This window comes from Paramisgurnus dabryanus, chromosome 4, assembly GCF_030506205.2.
Source record: "Paramisgurnus dabryanus chromosome 4, PD_genome_1.1, whole genome shotgun sequence".
Taxonomy (NCBI): Eukaryota; Metazoa; Chordata; class Actinopteri; order Cypriniformes; family Cobitidae; genus Paramisgurnus; species Paramisgurnus dabryanus.
The window spans coordinates 30,853,502-30,873,617 of NC_133340.1; the positions used below are offsets into that span (position 1 = coordinate 30,853,502).

At 36.6% G+C, this 20,116-nt stretch overlaps 1 protein-coding gene across 1 annotated transcript; it reads right to left on the reverse strand.

The window, feature by feature from the left end:
• Positions 1-269: 269 nt before the first annotated feature.
• On the reverse strand, positions 270-16,927 carry ndfip2 (Nedd4 family interacting protein 2). The gene is made up of 8 exons (XM_065254151.2): positions 16,693-16,927; positions 10,758-10,923; positions 7,186-7,316; positions 5,417-5,504; positions 4,555-4,679; positions 4,037-4,103; positions 2,630-2,735; positions 270-1,257 (listed from the first exon to the last, which is right to left on the reverse strand). The coding sequence occupies exons 1-7, from the start codon at positions 16,726-16,728 to the stop codon at positions 2,632-2,634; spliced, it is 717 nt and encodes a 238-aa protein (XP_065110223.1). The 5' UTR covers positions 16,729-16,927; the 3' UTR covers positions 270-1,257; positions 2,630-2,631.
• Between the last annotated feature and the right edge of the window lie 3,189 nt (positions 16,928-20,116).

Below are 20,116 nucleotides of genomic sequence, written 5' to 3' on the forward strand. Positions count from 1 at the left end.
AAATTAAAACTCTTATGCCTACAACATAGCGTAGGTTTATTAGTTTGTTAATTTACAGCTTACAGTCCTTTAATTTAACTATTACTTGATATTATCTGTCTAAAACAAAACACTTGTGACTACTGCACTAAGGGTTAAAAACTGTTATTCCCTTTATGTTAATCTACGTGTGACAAACTAAGAAATATGTGTATATAAATCGTCCACAATATAACCAGAGTATATGTTAAAATGGGTTAAAGTTTCAATAACTGTCTGAAGTCAAAGAATCAAAGTAAAAAGCTCCCGAGATTCCACATTTTATTGGCATTTCGCAAAACATCAAACAAACATCACACGATCAATCTCCGTCAAACAGAGAATCATATCCAAAATCAGTTTTTCCAATAAAATAGTTTTACATACATTTAATAAATGTAGGCTTGCATTTGTCTCAGGTTTTCTTTACTGAATTAGTCGTCGCTTAAACTGCTGTAACCGGGTTAACCATGCACTTCTTTAATATGCGATATTGCTAAGAGGCTTGTAATGAATAGAAACAAATTACAGTAGCATTCAGGCATTCGAGTAACTAAAGTCTTCATCTAGGCAGGTCACAGCTTGAGCAAGACGCAACGTAAAACGACCAATAAAAATAATCATACAAAAGAAAGAGACACGAGACAAATCAAGAAGGTGCAAAAGGCAAATATATACTTTAGGATAAGTACAAATTCAACTTCCAGTTTGAAACGCAATTGATGAAGTCACTTAATCATTTACTATAAAGTTAAGCGAAATTGTGCAATTATATTTTACATCGCTCCATTTAACTAGAGTCTATCTAGATCGATTTATTAATAATACTGCAATGCAATCAAATTTGCCAAGGCCCTACAACAAAGCTAAGAAAAAGTCTAGTCTAGTTTCATCCATCTACGAGTAAACATTGCATAGGACATCTTGGCTGCATATTACTAATGATCATTTGTGCAATCATTACTTTGCATGCAGTGTGGGAATCTTAACCTGTTTTAAGTCGTTTTTTAAAAAACTTTTTAAATTTAAGCACAAAAGGGAAGTTAATACGTAAAAACTTGGTTCTGAAGTGCAGCGAAACCGTTCGCTTTAACCGAGTTCAGTTCAGCACATGTGGCAGAGATACTCTTTGTTTTTTCCTTCTTCCCTTTCTCCTCCGTGGGATCCGGTCCAGTTCATTTGACGGGTTGCAAATCATCAAGGAATTTCACATTAGGGAGGAATGTTTGGTGAGGCGACCTTGAAAAAGAGAGCGAATGAGTGTCAAGCTTGTTTTTCGCAAGTTTACTACGATGGGTAACCGCATAGGAGTTACAAGAGCCATTATGAATGAACCCAATCGTGTCCGCCTACCTCAAACTTTTCGGCATGCGTCCCCCACCCTTTAGCGACCCCCCCCCCCCCCCAAAAAAATAAATAAATCATGACATAAAAAAATCTCAAACTTAGTATTTGACTTATAAATGCTATATGGTTAGTAGCCTTATATCTATATGGTTCATTTTTTTCCCCTGGCACCATCTTGTGCCCCCTTTTTGGGAACCCCTGGCCTACTCTTATGTAAAAAAAATATCTGATGAGGAAAATTTTACATATGTTGTTGTACGCCTGGGTGATATGCATGCTTCAATTAAGCCAAATACTATAAGTCTGTGATGATTTTGCTTGAATTTAGATGTTAAGTTCCCAAAAGAGCTGTTAGATGTTTCCTGACCCTTATTTCATGACTCTCATTTGTACATACTGAATGGTTAAACATTTTTAATCTACTTGCCGGTTATCACCGTGCATAAATGCTGAGCTATATTCACATACAGTATCTAGATGGCAAATGAGGCAATTCCTGACGGAAAAGGAAGCGCTCCTTCACAAGGAAACATTTAACAAATAACAAGACGACCGCAGCAATTAAGTTCACCACAGAAAATGTGATCAGCATTGCTTTATACGTGTTGAATTGAAGTATTGAGCAACACCAGCCAAATATTTAACCACAATTGAAAAAAGTCTGAGGCGTTTTTAAAACAGGAAACATATACGAGCTTGCCTGGTTTTTCTCAGCTCGCCACGATTAATCCAATTTACGATGCGATATTAAAAACACAAAACGGCTTTCGTTTAAAGCAGGATTCAATCTGCTACTCATTTAGCTGAAATAATAAAAACAGCATGGCATCTTTGCATGAACATTTTTGGGTTTTAAATCTTTTCTTTTAGCGGTGGCGGCCGATGACTTCTCTTCCGAGGGGCGCGAATTCAAAATATGTGTTAGTTGCATCATGTGAACCATGTGCATCATGTCAAAAGGGTTCATGATAAATTTCACCAAGAAATTAACACTAAACTCTGATTACACATGAGATTAAGTGAGTATCTGGCAAACGCGAGCATCTCTTTTATCACAAACCCCTTCGACGCATCTGCAGCAGACACGTATTTTGACAAGACACGTGATGCATGTATTTTCAAATGATGAGCCGCTGACATAACGGGCTAAATACATGTTGTGATGAGCTTTGCATCGGCCGCGACTGTCTTCATAGATAACAAAAAATCGTAATACAATCAAACAATCTTTTTTCTATGTTTGTGTGTATTATAATCTCCTCACCTCTAGTAAAGAAGGAAGAAACGGGTTCGAAGTGAAGACACCATGCTTTCCGACATGTTACGCACTTTCAGGTAGTTGACAAACCCTCTGAAGAAAAGCAGCAAACCTGGGGGTGGAAAAATAAGGAAGTCAGCATGCATCGCCTTTATGCATGTACAAATATATTTATGTGTATGAAGAGCTCCGATGCATTATTTTTTTTGTGAATTAAATTATCTGCAAACAAAGCAGTATTTCTGAATGGTCCTAGGCTGGGATTTTATGCAAAAATGTTTGATGAATACGTGCCGCGAGCATTCGGTTAATATCATCATCATCATCTCATTTTTGACTGGGCTGGCATTAAAGGATTTTGCATCTGAGCTCCTCATATGTGTGACCCTGGACCACAAATCCAGTCATAAGTCGCACGTATATATTTGTAGCAATAGCTAACAATACATTGCATGAGTTAAAATTTGAAAAGCAGGCAAAAGCACGCACATCAATCAACAAAAAAAAGAACGTAGTAGTGTAGAAATGCAAAGTCGGCAAAACAAAAGCTCCAAAAATATTTATTATTAAAAACTAATGCATGGGATCAAGGTGACGTTTTGAGCACACAGGCTCTTCACTTATATTTACATTTACATTACATTAGTCAAATGAAGAGTTTGCTCGAAACGTCACCTTGATGCCATGCATTAGTTTTTAATAATAAATATTGTTGATATTTCTGGAGCTTTGCTGTTGCCGACTTTGCATTTCTACACTACATGAGTTAAAATTATAAATGTTTTATTCCAAAAATCATTTGGATGTTAAGTATAGATCATGTTCCAAAAAGTTATTTAGTAAATTTCCAATCATAAATATATAAAAAATGTATTTATCATTAGTAATATGTGTGGATAAAGACTTCATTTAGACAACTTTAAAAGTGATATCTCAATATTTTTTGCACCCTCAGATTTTTAAAGTTGTATTTCGCCCAAATATTGTCCTATCCTAACAAACCATACATCAATGGAAAACTTATTTAATCAGCTGATGTATAAATCTCAATTTAAAAAAATAATTGACCCTTATCACTGTTTTTTGTGGTCCAGGGTCACATATGTGTAAACAGCAGCGAGTATGTTTGTGTCTTTTGCTATGATAAAAAAAATTATAAATCTCATAAGAGGTCACATTGCATTCAATTTTCTACTAATAATAAATTGTATATCAAGATCCATTTTGAATCTTAAAACATGTAATGTTGTGAATATTCCACCAGATGGCGCCACAGTGCTGCAAAAAACTGCCTAGTGCTCAGTTCAAAAACAAAATAGCTCGGAAGCGCCTTTCTGCCTTACTTTTTCCAATATTTTCAAAAAAAAAATGTTTTTACTGTCTGCCCTGTTTAATGTCTGCAGGAGAACTTACCAAGAACAAGGAAAATCCACCAGAGCCAGTACTGTCCATTGAAGTATCCGGTAAAATAATCTGAAAACTTTAAAGATAAATGATTTTGATTAAACATTAACTGTTTGTGAGCTGTATAGTGTTTTCAGAACTTCATTTTCGTTTTTATAAGAAGTCTAGACAGTGCAAAAAACAGATTTCAATCCGATTTTAGAAATGCTAAACAGAATGTAAAATCTACATTTTTTATCATTAATCAATATGGTCTAACACAGGGGTCTCCAACCTTTGAATAGAACAAACATTCTTTTCTTTTACTTGCTAATTTTATTTTACTTTTTGATATGTTTTATTATTGTTTAAAAAGCTAATATAAAAATATGTAATAAATAAATATTAAAATTGAGGACATTAATAGAATGTGCTTTGGCAGGCAACTCATAGACTCTGTGTGGGCAACCTGTTACAGTTTTCTTTACTAAAACAACAGGTGTGATTCCCTTTGTATGCATACCTATACATCAAGCTAAGACACTCACCCGCACGATAAGAATCCATTTGATGAGAGACAGGCCAAAGCCGCAGATGGCACCGTATCGACCGGCAATGGTGTTGGTCAAACAGAAAGACAAGCAGAAACCGATCCAGTTGAAGAGAAAAGCCACTGGTTTCACAGAAAAAAATTGCATTGCATTTATGAAAACAGACTTTAAACCGGCTTAGGACACACACACAAAAAGTCTTTATTATAAGCCATTTGCTTTTTTAAATGAAAGTTACAAGAAAGCAACTGTGATTTGTATGCATGTATGTGAATAATTCTTCTAGGCTTTCACAAAAGCTTCAAACGTGCCTCGTTCGATCAGAATTTACCCTAAACACAATAAGGTTCATATATTGCATTGTTTGGGCTTGCATGTCCACCAGTGTGCAAGGCAATAACATGCAATATCCACTGTTTCTAATTTACAACATGCAATACATCAAAACACCACCAGATGGTGCACAAGAATAAGAAATGGAAAACTCAATACTGGTTTAGATTCTGCAGTTTCTCTGTGCTGCCTTCCACTGTTAGAAACAGTAGATGAAACATTACGCAGTTCACCAAGTTTGTTATAATCATGTCTATTATGTATAACTATTGGTATTGCATTGAAATAATGAGTTAATTACCCACTAAAAGTTGAAATGTGCTGTTTATTTGCCGCGTTCACATATTTCTGACTTTTAGGAGTATACTAGCTTAAAGATGATGTCAAAGTCAACAGACATAGACTAAAAGCAACAAAACAACTTTATCATACTGGGCACATCATGCATACTGATAAATATAAAAGTATAAAGTATAAAAGTATGCTATCCTGAGTCGTACACACACATACAGTCGGCTTAACTTACTGAAGAAGGCCAGCATAAAAATCCCATCATTCCCAACCCTCAGCTGGTCGGCATCACTGAAGTCATCCCGAACTGGAAAATCCTCATCCTTATTCAAAGTCAAACAGAGAGAAAAAGACTTAGAAAGAGGCAAGGTCTTTAAAGAGGCATAGTATGGACAAAGCATGCTCTTAAAATAACAGTTCAATAAAAATACAAAAAATTATTTCACCTCCATTTATATTGTTTTAAAGAGATAGTTCATCCCAAAATTAAAAGGATGTCATTATTAAATCTCCCACATGTCGTTCTAAACCTTTATACGTTTCTGTATTTTGTTGAACACAATAGAAGATATTTTGATAAATGATGTAAAAAAAACACCTGTTTGATTTGTCAGAGAGGCTGGAAAACGATCATGCAATGCTAAACTCCTACATAAAACGTCATTTGTATTAACTATAGTAATCTAGTAAAGTGTAGTATACTTCAGCATATCATAGTAATTAATACACTTTATTAATGTATAAATACAGTATCATGTCGTATTAACTATAGTGAGCTTCTAAACTATAGTAAATACTTAAGTTTAATTTAATATTTACTATGGTAAGGTTTCAAAACACTATACGTGTAGTATCCATAAATCTTTAAAAAAAAATTTTTATTAATGTGGGTTTTTGCATTACACTTTCTTACTTATTGTCTTGTTTTCAGTAAAAATATAAAAAAAAATCCTAAATTAAGATGTATTTTCTTGATGAGCAAATTGATCTAAAATATCTAATTTAAGCCAGTTTGTGCCTAAAACAAGCAAAGAAAACTGCCAATGGAATAAGAAAATATTTCTTGAATTAAGTGTTTATGAAAAAAGTAAACTTATTTCAAGAAATGTTTTCTTCTTCCATTGGAAGACAAAAATACTAATGAAGAAAGTCATTTTTTGCTGTGTATAAAGCAAATTCCCAATTCCATGTAGAATATAACGTCTCTAAACCGAATGGGGCAAAAAACAAGTCGACTCTTAGATTACACATAAAATATACAAACAGAGGTGAATTATGTAACAGTTAATGTCTGTAATCAAAGTTCGATTACAGGACAATGCTACTTAAGCTTATAAAATAAGGAGGTTATATAACAATAAAAGCCTTACATCTGTAATTCATTGTTTCCCGAAGTGATTTCTTAACCATGCTTGAGAAAACTCAGGCCATGCATAACTCAATTCAAACTAGTACTATTTTAGAAGTGTAAAGAGTTTAAACCAAAGTGGCACGTATTTTTATAGAGACACCACAAGCGCAGACCATTTCCAGGAAACAGACTTACATCCACTAAAATCACCTTGACAATGTGATAAAAGTCACATAAGGAACGCTTTGGTATCATTTGCACACAGATGCCACTTGGTTTGATGTTTAATGTAATGTACGCCCCTTCTAAAGCATAAGTCCGAATGGTTTTGGGGTCACGTTACATAACACTTCTTCATCCGAGCTCATATAAAAACGAGTGAGTATCTGAGGGATACTGAATCTGGGTCATGGTTTCCATGGTACACCACATCTTCCACACGGTTTGTCACGTTACTGCTTACAGACTAATCACAATGTAGACTTTATGAACAAGATATCTAATCAAAAATGAAGATACAGGCACTTTCAGATGCTGTGGTCATGATCAAATCAAAGCTTAAAGGTTACTGCGTCCAGCAAAACATCACAGGGGTTTTGTGCGCTGGAACGTTCTTGTGTTTTGAAGCACACGTGGATGCATGAGATACTCACTCGTGGAATGACCTCAACGGCCGATGCGGCCATGGCTGCCGCTTTTGCCTTCTCCGCCTCATCATACGTGGGCAGAGACGTGGCGACGCTGTAGGGCGGAGGCACGGGGAAGTCCCCCGGAAATGCACTTTCTGCAAAGATAAAGGCCACAGGTCAACCAGATGCCACGTTTCTAGCAACAAAGTGGATACATCTCACAACACTTTTATCCAAATCAAACCCACAACCTTTGTTTCCAACCCAATGATCTACCAGTTAAGTTACATGAATACTAAACACTGAGTTTTATTAGTGCCTGCCGTTTGCTTTAGCATCACAAACTACTGTTTATGATAAAACCTCAATGGCTTCCAAATTACGTGGCCTGTTGAAGGAAAGTGTGATGTTGGTATTCTAAATGACTGGATGACTTTTGCTTGGCAGACAAAACATCCCACCCCACTCACAATTTCATTTGAAAATCTAAAACATACTTGTGACCCTGGCCTGGACCACAAAGGGTTTTATAATCATCTGAAAGCTGATTAAATAATCTTTCCGGCAATGTATGGTCTGTTAGGAAAGGACAATAATTGTGCAAAAAAAATCTAAATATTGAGAAAATTGGCTTTAAAGTTGTCCAAATGAAGTCCTTAGCAACACATATTACTAATTATAAATACATTTTATATATTTACAGTATGAAATTTACAAAAAATCTTTATGGAACATGATCTTAACTTAAAGTCCTAATGATTTTTGCCATACAATGTATTGTTGGCTATTGATACAAATATACCTGTGCTACTTAAGATCTGTGCTACACCTGTGCTACTTATGACCTGTGCTATTCCTGTGCTACTTATGACCTGTGCTATTCCTGTGCTACTTATGACCTGTGCTATACCTGTGCTACTTATGACCTGTGCTATTCCTGTGCTACTTATGACCTGTGCTATACCTGTGCTACTTATGACCTGTGCTATACCTGTGCTACTAATGACCTGTGCTATACCTGTGCTACTAATGACCTGTGCTATACCTGTGCTACTTATTACCTGTGCTATACCTATGCTAATTATGACCTGTGCTACTAATGACCTGTGCTATACCTATGCTAATTATGACCTGTGCTACTTATGACCTGTGCTATACCTGTGCTACTTATGACATGAGCTATACCTGTGCAACTTATGACCTGTGCTATTCCTGTGCTACTTATGACCTGTGCTATACCTGTGCTACTTATGACCTGTGCTATTCCTGTGCAACTTATGACCTGTGCTATTCCTGTGCTACTTATGACCTGTGCTATACCTGTGCTACTTATGACCTGTGCTATTCCTGTGCTACTTATGACCTGTGCTATTCCTGTGCTACTAATGACCTGTGCTATACCTGTGCTACTAATGACCTGTGCTATACCTGTGCTACTTATTACCTGTGCTATAGCTATGCTAATTATGACCTGTGCTACTAATGACCTGTGCTATACCTATGCTAATTATGACCTGTGCTACTTATGACCTGTGCTATACCTGTGCTACTTATGACATGAGCTATACCTGTGCAACTTATGACCTGTGCTATTCCTGTGCTACTTATGACCTGTGCTATACCTGTGCTACTTATGACCTGTGCTATTCCTGTGCAACTTATGACCTGTGCTATTCCTGTGCTACTTATGACCTGTGCTATACCTGTGCTACTTATGACCTGTGCTATTCCTGTGCTACTTATGACCTGTGCTATTCCTGTGCAACTTATGACCTGTGCTATTCCTGTGCTCCTTATGACCTGTGCTATACCTGTGCTACTTATGACCTGTGCTATTCCTGTGCAACTTATGACCTGTGGTATTCATGTGCTACTTATGACCTGTGCTAAACCTGTGCTACTTATGACCTGTGCTAATTATGACCTGTGCTATACCTATGCTAATTATGACCTGTGCTATACCTGTGCTACTTATGACCTGTGGTACTTATGACCCGTGCTATACCTGTGCTACTTATGACCTGTGCTATACCTGTGCTACTTATGACCTGTGCTATACCTGTGCTACTTATGACCTGTGCTATACCTGTGCTACTTATGACCTGTGCTATACCTGTGCTACTTATGACCTGTGCTACTAACGACGTGTGCTAATTATGACCTGTGCTATACCTGTGCTCCTTACGACCTGTGCTATTCCTGTGCAACTTACGACCTGTGCTATTCTTGTGCTACTTACGACCTGTGCTATTCCTGTGCTACTTATAACCTGTGCTATACCTGTGCTACTTATATTTTGTCGTCCAGGGTCACATTTATATATTAAAAATGCTTTCACACCGTGAAAAATGCAATTGTGAAACATTATTTAGTCAATATTCCATTATTTTATTTGTTGAAGAAATCCGACACAATCAACATTAGACCAACCAATGATGCGTGTTTTGGGGTGAATATCAGTTTTCCGACTAATGGAATCTGAGAAGAAACATTCTGGAAGTTTGTGTTTGATGCCAATAGCACCACAGAAATGAAACTTCACCTTTGAGCTCTCTTTGGAACTTTGAAACTTTTGCTTTATCCAACTGCTTCCAAGAAGCTTAATCTTTAACACTGACACTAACTATGATGATTATAGTCTACAGTCCACATCTACATACAGCCTAACTATAATGCCATGCCTCATGTTTTATCTTTTTTAATTACACTTGCTAATATTACTTGCTAAACTCACTAACACTTCCAACAATTAAATGACCAACATTACACTTATTAACATCACCAGTGTCACACTCGCTAACATCGTCAATGTCAGACTCTTATGGTGCGTGTCCACTGGCGCAAATCTGGGACTGACAGTGGAGCGGGAAAGGTGCTGAGAGCAGCAGAGAGCAGCAAAAAAAGTTGGGTGTTTCTTGACTTTATGCAAATACAAAGCCACAAATGCCAGACAACAGCCAATTGTTATAAAAAGTGGGCAAGCCAAGACTTTGATGTATGTTTCTGAATATTTGCAGAACTGGTAGATTACGGGCTGAAATCAGGTCTCATTTTGTATGTTTTATACAGGGCTGTCTTGAACATTCGCTGAATTGTTTTGAAATTCTGTTGGTAGATAGCACCAATGAAGTTCGAAGAAAATGAGAAAACGCAATCTGTGTGGAAATTTTTGCTATACATTAAATGAACTAACATGCACCAAAGCGAAAGCATTTCAGCCAGTGGCACTGATGGTACTTTCACACGTGGCGTCAGGGTTAACGCTTCTCATTTACTTTGAATGGATGCCGTCATCCGTCGGCGTTGCATCAATGGCGTCGCTTGTGGCAGAAGTTGAACATTTCTCAACTTTTCAAGTGCCAGCACGGGCGTCAGCCAATCAGATCGCCCTATTCAAATAACCTAGTGCAGACGCTAGCCAATTATGTGTATGCAAGAACAAAGAACATTGGAGGATGTGTCGCAGTCCACTGTGATTGACGGTTGTAACTATGACGCCCACCGTCAAGCATTAACGCCACGTGTGAATGTACTGTGAGCATTGCAGTGGAAATACACCGTAATAATAAACACTGTGAACAGACAATGGTTCATACCTGGTGCAGCTGTTGCTCCCATGGCCACACTGGCATAAGGTGGAGGCGGGGCTTCCGTATCTATTGCCACAGGGTTGCTAATGCCTATCACAGCGGCAGAAGCCTGGGAGGAGGTGGACGGCTCGGCACTGGCGGACTCTTCAGAGGGATCGTCCTCATTGTGCAGCTGGGAAAGGGCAAAAGATGAACACATACAAATTAGGTTTCATTATTATGGTTTAACTGACACATCCCAATCCAGAGATATCCCATAGGTAATTGTGTCATTGTTTAAGGAATCATAAGGCTGTGAAAGTTGTGTGTGTTGGGATTTTAAATAAGCAAAGTTACTTATAACAAAATCGAAAATAAGATGCTGTGAAATTGGCAGGATGTAGTTTCTAGACAAACACATCTGGTATCAGCATGACACTTTTTCTCAAAGATAAATTGAAAGTCTGATTTGCAGCGTTAACTCAAAGCGTGCAGTGTAATGAATGAAAGCGAGACAGGCCACATTTCTTCCATTGTATATCTGTGACGTACTTTATCAACCACAGATGTAAAAAAAAGCACCCTAAATTGGTCACACGGGAACAGAGCATTCAGTTCTGAAGTGATAACCAAAGGCCTTCACCGGCTAAACTGAAACTGCGCTGTGCTCGTCTAAGGGAGGATATCACCTGACGCTGCAAGAAACATCAACAACTTGAGTCAACAGCTCGGTCTCTTTGGTTGCATAACCATATTCCCCACGGCCTACGAAGAACAAAACAATTTGTCAATGAAAACTTTCTACATGGGCTGGTACTGAATAAAATATTTGGGGCAAACAGGAGCCATGAATCTTATATGAAGTGGCTTGAAAATGTCTTCTGAGCATTGACGCCTCATGGTAAAATGACACGAAGGTATTTGGCATATCACAGCGGTGCAGGTTGCTTGCCAAAAAAGTTTGCTGCTCACACAGAGATAACAGAAGACCGATGTGACGCCAATCACGAGACGTGAGATGTTTTTGAATGCAAGATCTTATCACATGCTTAGGTCACGTCTTCTCCAACCAAACATAATGCCAGGAAGTGCCACTGTAACCAAAGATTAAAATAGAAACCAAGTCACACAATTATCGCATTTTAATGACTGATCATTGCCATCATTTCAGAGTACTCTAGTACTCGGAAACTCATAACCACCGCTACCACATAATATGTGAGGCTTGGTGACAGGGCTGGAAGCCATGGAAGTCTCTTCATAGGTCAACGCTCTTAGGTTTAACTAAACGCAATGGCAAACAGAAGCGGGATTAAAGACCTAAGGAGGGATGAAGTTCACATGAACGCGATTACACTGTGAGGCCAAATCAAGGACAGAAACAACAGTTGTGTTGGACTGAGGACAACCTTGATGACTATTACATAAACACAACAACTGGTCAGGAATGTCACAGACATCTCTTGTGGGTGGTATTAAAATCAACATGAATGTCATTTACAGAGTCTAAACAGCTGTAGCTCTGTAGCTCATCTGGTACATGGTTGCGTTAGCAATGCAAACGGTTGTGGGTTCGATTCCCAGAAAACCCACACTTTTACTAACCAAATTTAAAGCTTGAATGCATTGTAAATCGCTTTGGATAAATGCATCTGCCAAATGCATCATAGAAATGCAAACAGATGATGGCTTCTGCCACCAATATGACTGTTATACACTTAGCTCCTCTTAAAGGGGGCATATAATAAAAATCTGACTTTTTCTATGTTTAAGTGCTATAATTGCTTCTATCAACCTATAAAATGGGAAAACGAACAACCCAGTAACTTAGTTTGGTAAACCATTCTCTGCAAGCATGTAACAAAAATAGGTCTTTGAAATTTGGCTCCCCTTGTGATGTCAGAAGGGGATAATACCGCCCCTTAAAGGACAAGTTCGGTATTTTACACTTAAAGCCCTGTTTTCAGATTGTTTTTGATGAAATAGAACGGTTTTGACAGAAATTTGGACATATGATGCTGGCCCGAGAATTTTCGGGTGTTTTTTGTATCACCTCGCATCTCTACAATGGCTGCATAGGTGCACTGGAACAATCCTTCCTAAAATGCATTAAACTTTCGTTTACAAAGACATGAAACTCACCGAATGGTCAGGGGTGTTCACTGATATGCTCACACAAAAATCGCTGCAAAAGATGCTTTCCAACAGGTTTTATCTTAGTTTTTGTCCAACTTGATTGACTTGTATTAGATGTGCTGTGAGGTACGGTATTACTCCGCCACCGGAAACAGAAATGGAGATGTTTGTATTCTTGCAATTGGCAAAGGTGGATTATCGCCACCCAACGGGCTGGAGTGTCTATTATTTAAGCTCTCAGCAGAATAATGTACGGGTGTTTTTTGATCAACGCTCTGAATGGCATGTCTATCAAAATTCTTTCACAAAAACACAATTATCTCAGCTGTTTGCTTAAAATTTTGTATTGTTGAAGAAACCTACCCATATTTAAGAGGTGATAAAAAGAGAACTAATGAAGGTAGGATACGAGAGAATGCCTCCCTGCCAATGACGAGTATTTCCGGCAATCCGTAATATCGCTATTATTCACCAGGTGGCGCGCTTCCACAACTGATAAAACCCGGAAGTATTGCCCTAGGGTAAACAGCTGTATGTCTGTGTATGTTTTGAGAGGGTTTGTTCTTTCATTTGATATATTGTATGTTTATACATTTAAAAAAGAACATTTTCTGGAAGGCATTAAACTTTTGTGAAAATCATGAAAAATGCTGCCGCTGACAAAAAAAAAAAAGCTGTCGGGGAAAGAGTTAAATACATGTACAAACATTTCATTTTCGTGAACACCCGCACAGCAACGTGACTTGGGCACGTAACTTCGATAGAGACGATAGTACAAAATCTATACCGGTTGACTAATTTCTACCGGTTTATCATACCAACTGGTTTATCTCCCACCCCTGTCTGGAAGGCATTAAACATTTGTGAAAATTATAAAAAAGGAGTTAACATGGAAAAGAGTTAATATGCTATAATAAATTATCTATATGGTATTTTGAGCTAGAACTTCACATACCTACTCTGGTATTTATTTAATTACTAAGATTTATTTTACATCTTAAAAAAGTATTGTGAAATGTCCCTTTGAATACATAGCATTTACACAGAATTTTAAGCAAAAAATGTGATAATAATCCACTGTAAAAAATATGCAGAATTTTTGACAAATCAAAATTTTATTTAACTTTAACTTGGTGTCAACTTTGTGCAAATAAAGTTGTGTCAACTTTAAACAAGCCAAAACTTAAAGTAGGTTGAATTGATTTGCAAAACTAAGTTGTTGCCTTGTTTTTGCACCCTGCATTTTTTACAGTAGTGCATGCAGGCCTGTAAGTTTGACATGTTGATAAATGGATCTCATTTTACAAATTGAAAAGATTCAAAGTCAGCTTCTGAAAAACACATTGACTGTTCACCCTGCCCTTAATTAACATTACGGCTAACATGCCTTTCCTGTGAGCAAACTACACCACAAGACCGGCCTGTACAGGCCTCGGGTCTATAGATGCCTGTGTCATTTTGCATTGTGCTGATTAAGGATGAATTCATAAAGAAAAGTTAAACAGGGAGATGAACATAAAACGGGTATAATAAAGATCATGTGCTTGTGTGCAGAGGTCGAGTTATAAAGGAAATCTAAAGGGAACTAGTTCTGAGAAAGTTTACTGTGATAAAACCACAACCGCCTAATAGCGATGTAGGTATCTTAAAATGGAAAGACCAGCTCGGAAAGCACATCTAGAAAGTGTTTTTTTGTGGTGGTTGCACAGCAACTGCTTAGCACGTAGCGAGATCAAAAAAACTTTCTGACTAATAGCTAGACGTTTATTTCCTTCCTAGAAACGCTGAGAAGACATTAAGAAAACATATACACAGCCCTACTGGATGAATTACTCCAAGAACTGAATTTCAGCTGCTACACAGAAAACATTTTAGAGAAATTTTTATTCCAAGAACAGAAAATAGCAGGGTATTTCATAAAGTAGATCTATGAATATACTACATCTTTGTTTATTCAAGGCCGTGCAATATTTTAACCTTAACACTGCCATTGCAAAACCCGATAGAAGCTCAAAGGCAACACACAATGTGGCTATACGTGTCGACGTATTGGTTATATTTATTTGTTTTAAAAACACACACCTCTAATATTCATTGGAAATGAAAAATAGCGGCTTTCTTTCACCAGGTATTTACTGTTAGTGATTATACAGCAGTAAGCAAAAGTGTTTTTAAACTTTGGAAAAGTCTTTGCCGTTTATTTGAACATTTTAGTATAACTGTTTTAGGGCTGTGACGATGAATCGTGTTTCGTGTACTACAGCGTTTTGGTCAGTAGGAAGTCCTTATCAACCTTAACTCTTTCCCCGCCATGAGAAAACGCTTTCCTGCCAATGACGAGTATTTACGGCTTTGCGCAATACCGCTATTATCCACCAGGTGGATAATTCCGCAACTTATGCAACCCGGAAGTAACACCTCACGTGAACGAGTTATCTAGGCAAAATCACGTTCATAATCGTGGAAAATCGCCTCCGATAATAATGTATGCAATTGGCCTAGCTTCTTTGTGAAATACAGCTCTGTGTAGTAAATGCCGCTCCATCTGATAAAGGTGATGCCGATTTACTACGAATCACCGAACTGGCTTTACTGAAGAGATATGCATGAGAATCGCAGGCGATTTTTTTTTGTCCAGCTCTAGTTTGGAGTGTAAACTAAAACTTAACTTTGCGGAAAAAAATATTTAAGAAGGTAACTGTACAAATTATTAGTCGAAATCCAGGAGAACAACTTTTATCGTCAAAAATATAAGAGAGGATCAACAAAATGTAAATAATTGCTAAAATAGTTTTCTATTTTCAAAAAACGGTTTCTCTACTCATATCTCCTGTTATGCAATAGTTTGCTCTTTTTGCAAAGTAATTTTAAATAATAATTAATCAAATAAATACTTTAACCAAGTTTAGTTTTTTTTTATTTTGTACAATACTTCTCATATTTCAATGGTTCAAATTAATAATTCAGAATAAAAAAATTATACTAAATAAGAGTACTATTTAAATAATTTTCTCTCTCAAACATATTGTTTCACTTCAGAATATATTTATTAACCCACTGGAAAATTTTGGTTTATTTTAATATAAGAAGATAACATGATGTCATCTTAATATAAAATCACTTTTAAATAAAAGAACGGAAGTGGGGCATGAGGGATAAAATATGACAATTGTCAGATTTGGGTGAACTATTCTTTAATTGAACCGTTTTGGGCATTAAAGGCAAATACTGTGCAGATATGCACTCTGGACATCACTTTTGGCCAATAAATAATAAATAACTGGCATTTGCAAAGTAGGTTACTTTAAGAATGGTATCAGCATGGTACCCTGTCAAGAAAACAAATAAAGGCTCTTTAGAAGTGTGTGTTGTTTATTTATAAGTGACATTATATCACTTTTTGGCACACTTCGTCACATAATAAACATAGGAGTATGTCGTAAGAGCAAATTTGCCCCTAAAAATTTCACAACAGTTTATAATATCCACACGCGTCCCAAACGCGTTTGTGTTGCTGCAATCAGTTCAACTGCGTAAAAACCTTTGTCTCCCTTGTGTTAACCCACATCTCTAGCTGTATGAAACGCGTCCAGTCCAGTTTTCTACATAGTTTGTCCTACGTCAGCAAGACGGCGCGTGAAGTTTAAGTACAAACATGCATAGGCCCTTGCGTTTACGCGATATGTTGCGCGTCGCTTGGATGTTTTGACGCATAGAATGCGTACCGCTTATTTTTGTGGCGCTGTGGGAGTGATGGTGATCAATGTTTGTATATTAGTTATAAGGTGTTACAATGTTATATAACGATCAATGAATCAAGACTTACCACTTGGTAGCGGCTCGCCGCCTGATCCATTTTCATACACGACCAGCCAGGAGCGAATTAAATCTGTAAATCCTTGACTGATTCGAATTAAAAAAGACTGTCGTTTAGGTTGAGATCATACGGCACGGATCATTCACAAACAAAAACAGTTAAAGAAAAAACATGGTTTAACGCGAACGCTCTTTCACAAGATGCTGTCGCGTCCGACAACGAGAAACAAAGCGAGTGGGAGGGGGCGCGCGTGACGTCATTGTGACGCAACGGTGCGCACGCCAAACAGGCTCTTTCAATAATATCTGTTATGGCTTTCATACATAAAATATACCCAAAAGTATGTTTTCAGTTTTTATTGCTGACTTTAAATGTTTTATTGGAATAAAGTATTGATAACCCAAATCTAGTTGTTCACTTACTGAAGATTTAAAGCTAATTACAAAATCCATTTTGCAATCTACTCTTTCTTTCTATTTTTTAAAGTTTTTATTCATTCATTTAATTTGTTTTTCTTTTCTTGTTGCTGTATTTGGGTAAACCGTTACTTTGATGTAATACGACCCCTGTGTGTTTTTGGAAACTCTGACAGTAAATTGCACCTTTTCCCCAAACAGTGAGCGTCCTTTTAATTTACATGTCCGTAAAGGTGACCTGCTTAACAGTAAACATAAACCTTCATTCATACTTGACATATGAGCCACCTGTTTAGTAAAGTAAACATCGCCCTCACGTGGGTATTACATCCTATTGACGACACTGTCGTATCACTTAATGCATTAAATGTGAGTGTTTAATACAGACTACCTATTTATGTTAATAGTTATTGAAGATCTGATTTTAAAAAAAGAAGGCACTTTAACATCCAAAAATGTGCACTTATAAGTCTGAATGTCACCAGAAGAGGTCACTAAAATCATTCTACTTTATTTACACTTTTAATCTATTTACACTATGGACAAAAGTATTGTGATGCCCCATTTTAATGAACAAGTTTGACTACTTTAGTCATTCACAAATCTTAATGCTACAAAATATATTGATTATTTTAGAGAATTGTGTGCTGCTTATTTTAAAGATACAGTTTGGACAAGGCCCTTTTTCTGTTCCAACATGACAATGCCCCTAAACACAAAGCAAGGTTCAAAAATAAATTTGTTCAATCTAGTGTGACATTTTTCAGAAACTTTTATAGATTTATAACTTTGAACAAAAGCTTTTAAAGCCCTGTCACTCCTGTCACCTCCCACTTTGTTTGATTCCAAATATAAACAGTAGAGGGCGACGTTTAAACGGCCATAAACATGACTCTTATGCCAAATCCATCTGTCTTAAAAAATAACAATACCTCCTTTGATTAGCGCATTTTCCACTAGAATAAATCCATCAGGATTAAAGGTATTATACAAGCACAAACAAATACCATAGTAATACCCTGCTTTTGCACTAACATAGCATGATTGTTCTCCTTTTGAGTTTTATGTCAAATCTATGGTACGTTACATAAATTAGGTACAAATCCAGTACCGTGATATATAAATATTATAATATTACCATCTGATACTATCAGTGTACCAAAGTGTTGTAAGAGTACTTTTAGTAAGATCTAACAGATTAAATCCATTGCAAATATTTTGCCATATTTTAATATTTTGCAAAGCTCTAATAAAACCGCGCAATTCTAAGCAAAAAAACATGTTTGAATCTTTATGAATAGCATCTGAATGCAAAATGTAGTATTTGCATATTGAATAGATACATATTTAAATATTAATTTGGATTTGTTCACACAGATTGGATCAGACAGACACTAGGAATAATAAACACTCTGGATTTAATCATAATAAATATTTTTACTTAAAGTAAACAGGTTTATCTTAAATGTTACTACATAATGCAACATTAGGTTACCATAAATGGCATAAACCTACTAGACATATTGTTGTATAAGCTTTAATGATCTCTATTTTCTGTCTTAATATATTGCCCTGCATGACTTGGAGACTTTTTAAAGGAGTGTCAGTTTGCCCCTCCTCTGGTGTAGATATAAAATCAAACTGTTGTTTGAGCGGGTTGTGAAGCTCTCGTATGGAAGGCCACAAAGACAAACAACATTTCTCAATATGCGTTCTTGTCTTTGCATTCTTTCAGACTTGTGAAACGTGTATAAATGGACATAAAATCCCCGGATGTGTTGTTGCTTCCTTCTTTTTATCGAGGTTCCATCAACATGTGGCTAGTGTGGATATATGAAAGCAAGTTTCCCTGCTGAATAAAACAATAAAACCAATACAGAAAATTCTAATTGTTTCCATTAAAATACCAATAGTAACCATTAGGCTTTACCATTAAAACCACTACACTGCAGTGTGTATTGGGCAATATTCTAGAAGAACCAATACATAGAACCAATAGAACCAACACATACCATTAGAGACCAACAAAGACCAATGCACTGTAGTGTGTTTTGGGCCATATTCCATTAGAACCAATAAAAGTCCCAATAAAACCAATAGAATTTCTGTGATGGTGTCTATTGGTTTTTTCCAACAATGCATTTTGCGTAAATGGCAATGAAGCAGGAAACCTGCATAATATTTTAACAATTTATGTGTCACAAAGTGTAGTTGTGTCTGATGGTCAAACGTGAGATATAATGAATTTTTGGTATATCTTATGAGCAATCTTGGGTCTCATAAATGTTATGTGTATATTAATCACATTATGTCTGTTATTTATATATTTGTTTTAGCTGGGGTAAGAATTTTATAATTTACAGTGAGAAGGCTGGTAGACATTTGCTTGTAAAATTTTAATAAAGGAATAAACATTTGGAAATGCCTGCTGAAATTTACATTTAAATCTATGTTTAAATGACAAAGCACAAATAACCTTTAGGCACTTGCAAAATTTTATGCCTAAATATTTTTATTTTCATAAATGCATTTAACACTTACAAAATGCAACAATAACATGCAATAAAACAATGTTGATAAATACTATAAATAATCATATGTGTAGCATTTTATGAATGTTGCGATGCTGTATTTAGTAATATAATGAGGTCAGGTAGCCAACAGAAAGATCACAGCACATCTCAATTCTCACAAAGATGTATTCTTTGTCCTCGTGTCCTCAAGGTTGCCTGGCGAAACCGGTCTCCACAAGACACAAGTCTGATCTTTGCATTCTTAGAATTGAGAAACTGACAAATATTTGTTTAGATCAGGGGTGGGGAATCCTGGTCCTGGAGTGCCACTGTCCTGCAGAGTTTAATTGCAAACCTAATTAAACATACCTAAAAAATAATCAAAGTCTTCAGGATTACTTAAAAAGTAAAATGGAGGCATATTTGATTAGGGTTGGAACTAAATTCTGCAGGACAGTGGCCATCCAGACCCAGGATTGTGTACAGTAACCTAGTAACATTCCC

Excerpts from the sequence above, each read along its gene's own strand:
- ndfip2 (XM_065254151.2), bottom strand. The coding sequence starts at position 16,728 with ATGAAAATGGATCAGGCGGCGAGCCGCTACCAAGTG. Across the intron at positions 7,317-10,757 it reads GGGAGCAACAGCTGCACCAG|AAAGTGCATTTCCGGGGGAC; the intron begins GTATGAACCATT and ends TTATCTTTGCAG. Across the intron at positions 4,680-5,416 it reads TTTTATGCTGGCCTTCTTCA|TGGCTTTTCTCTTCAACTGG; the intron begins GTAAGTTAAGCC and ends CTGTGAAACCAG.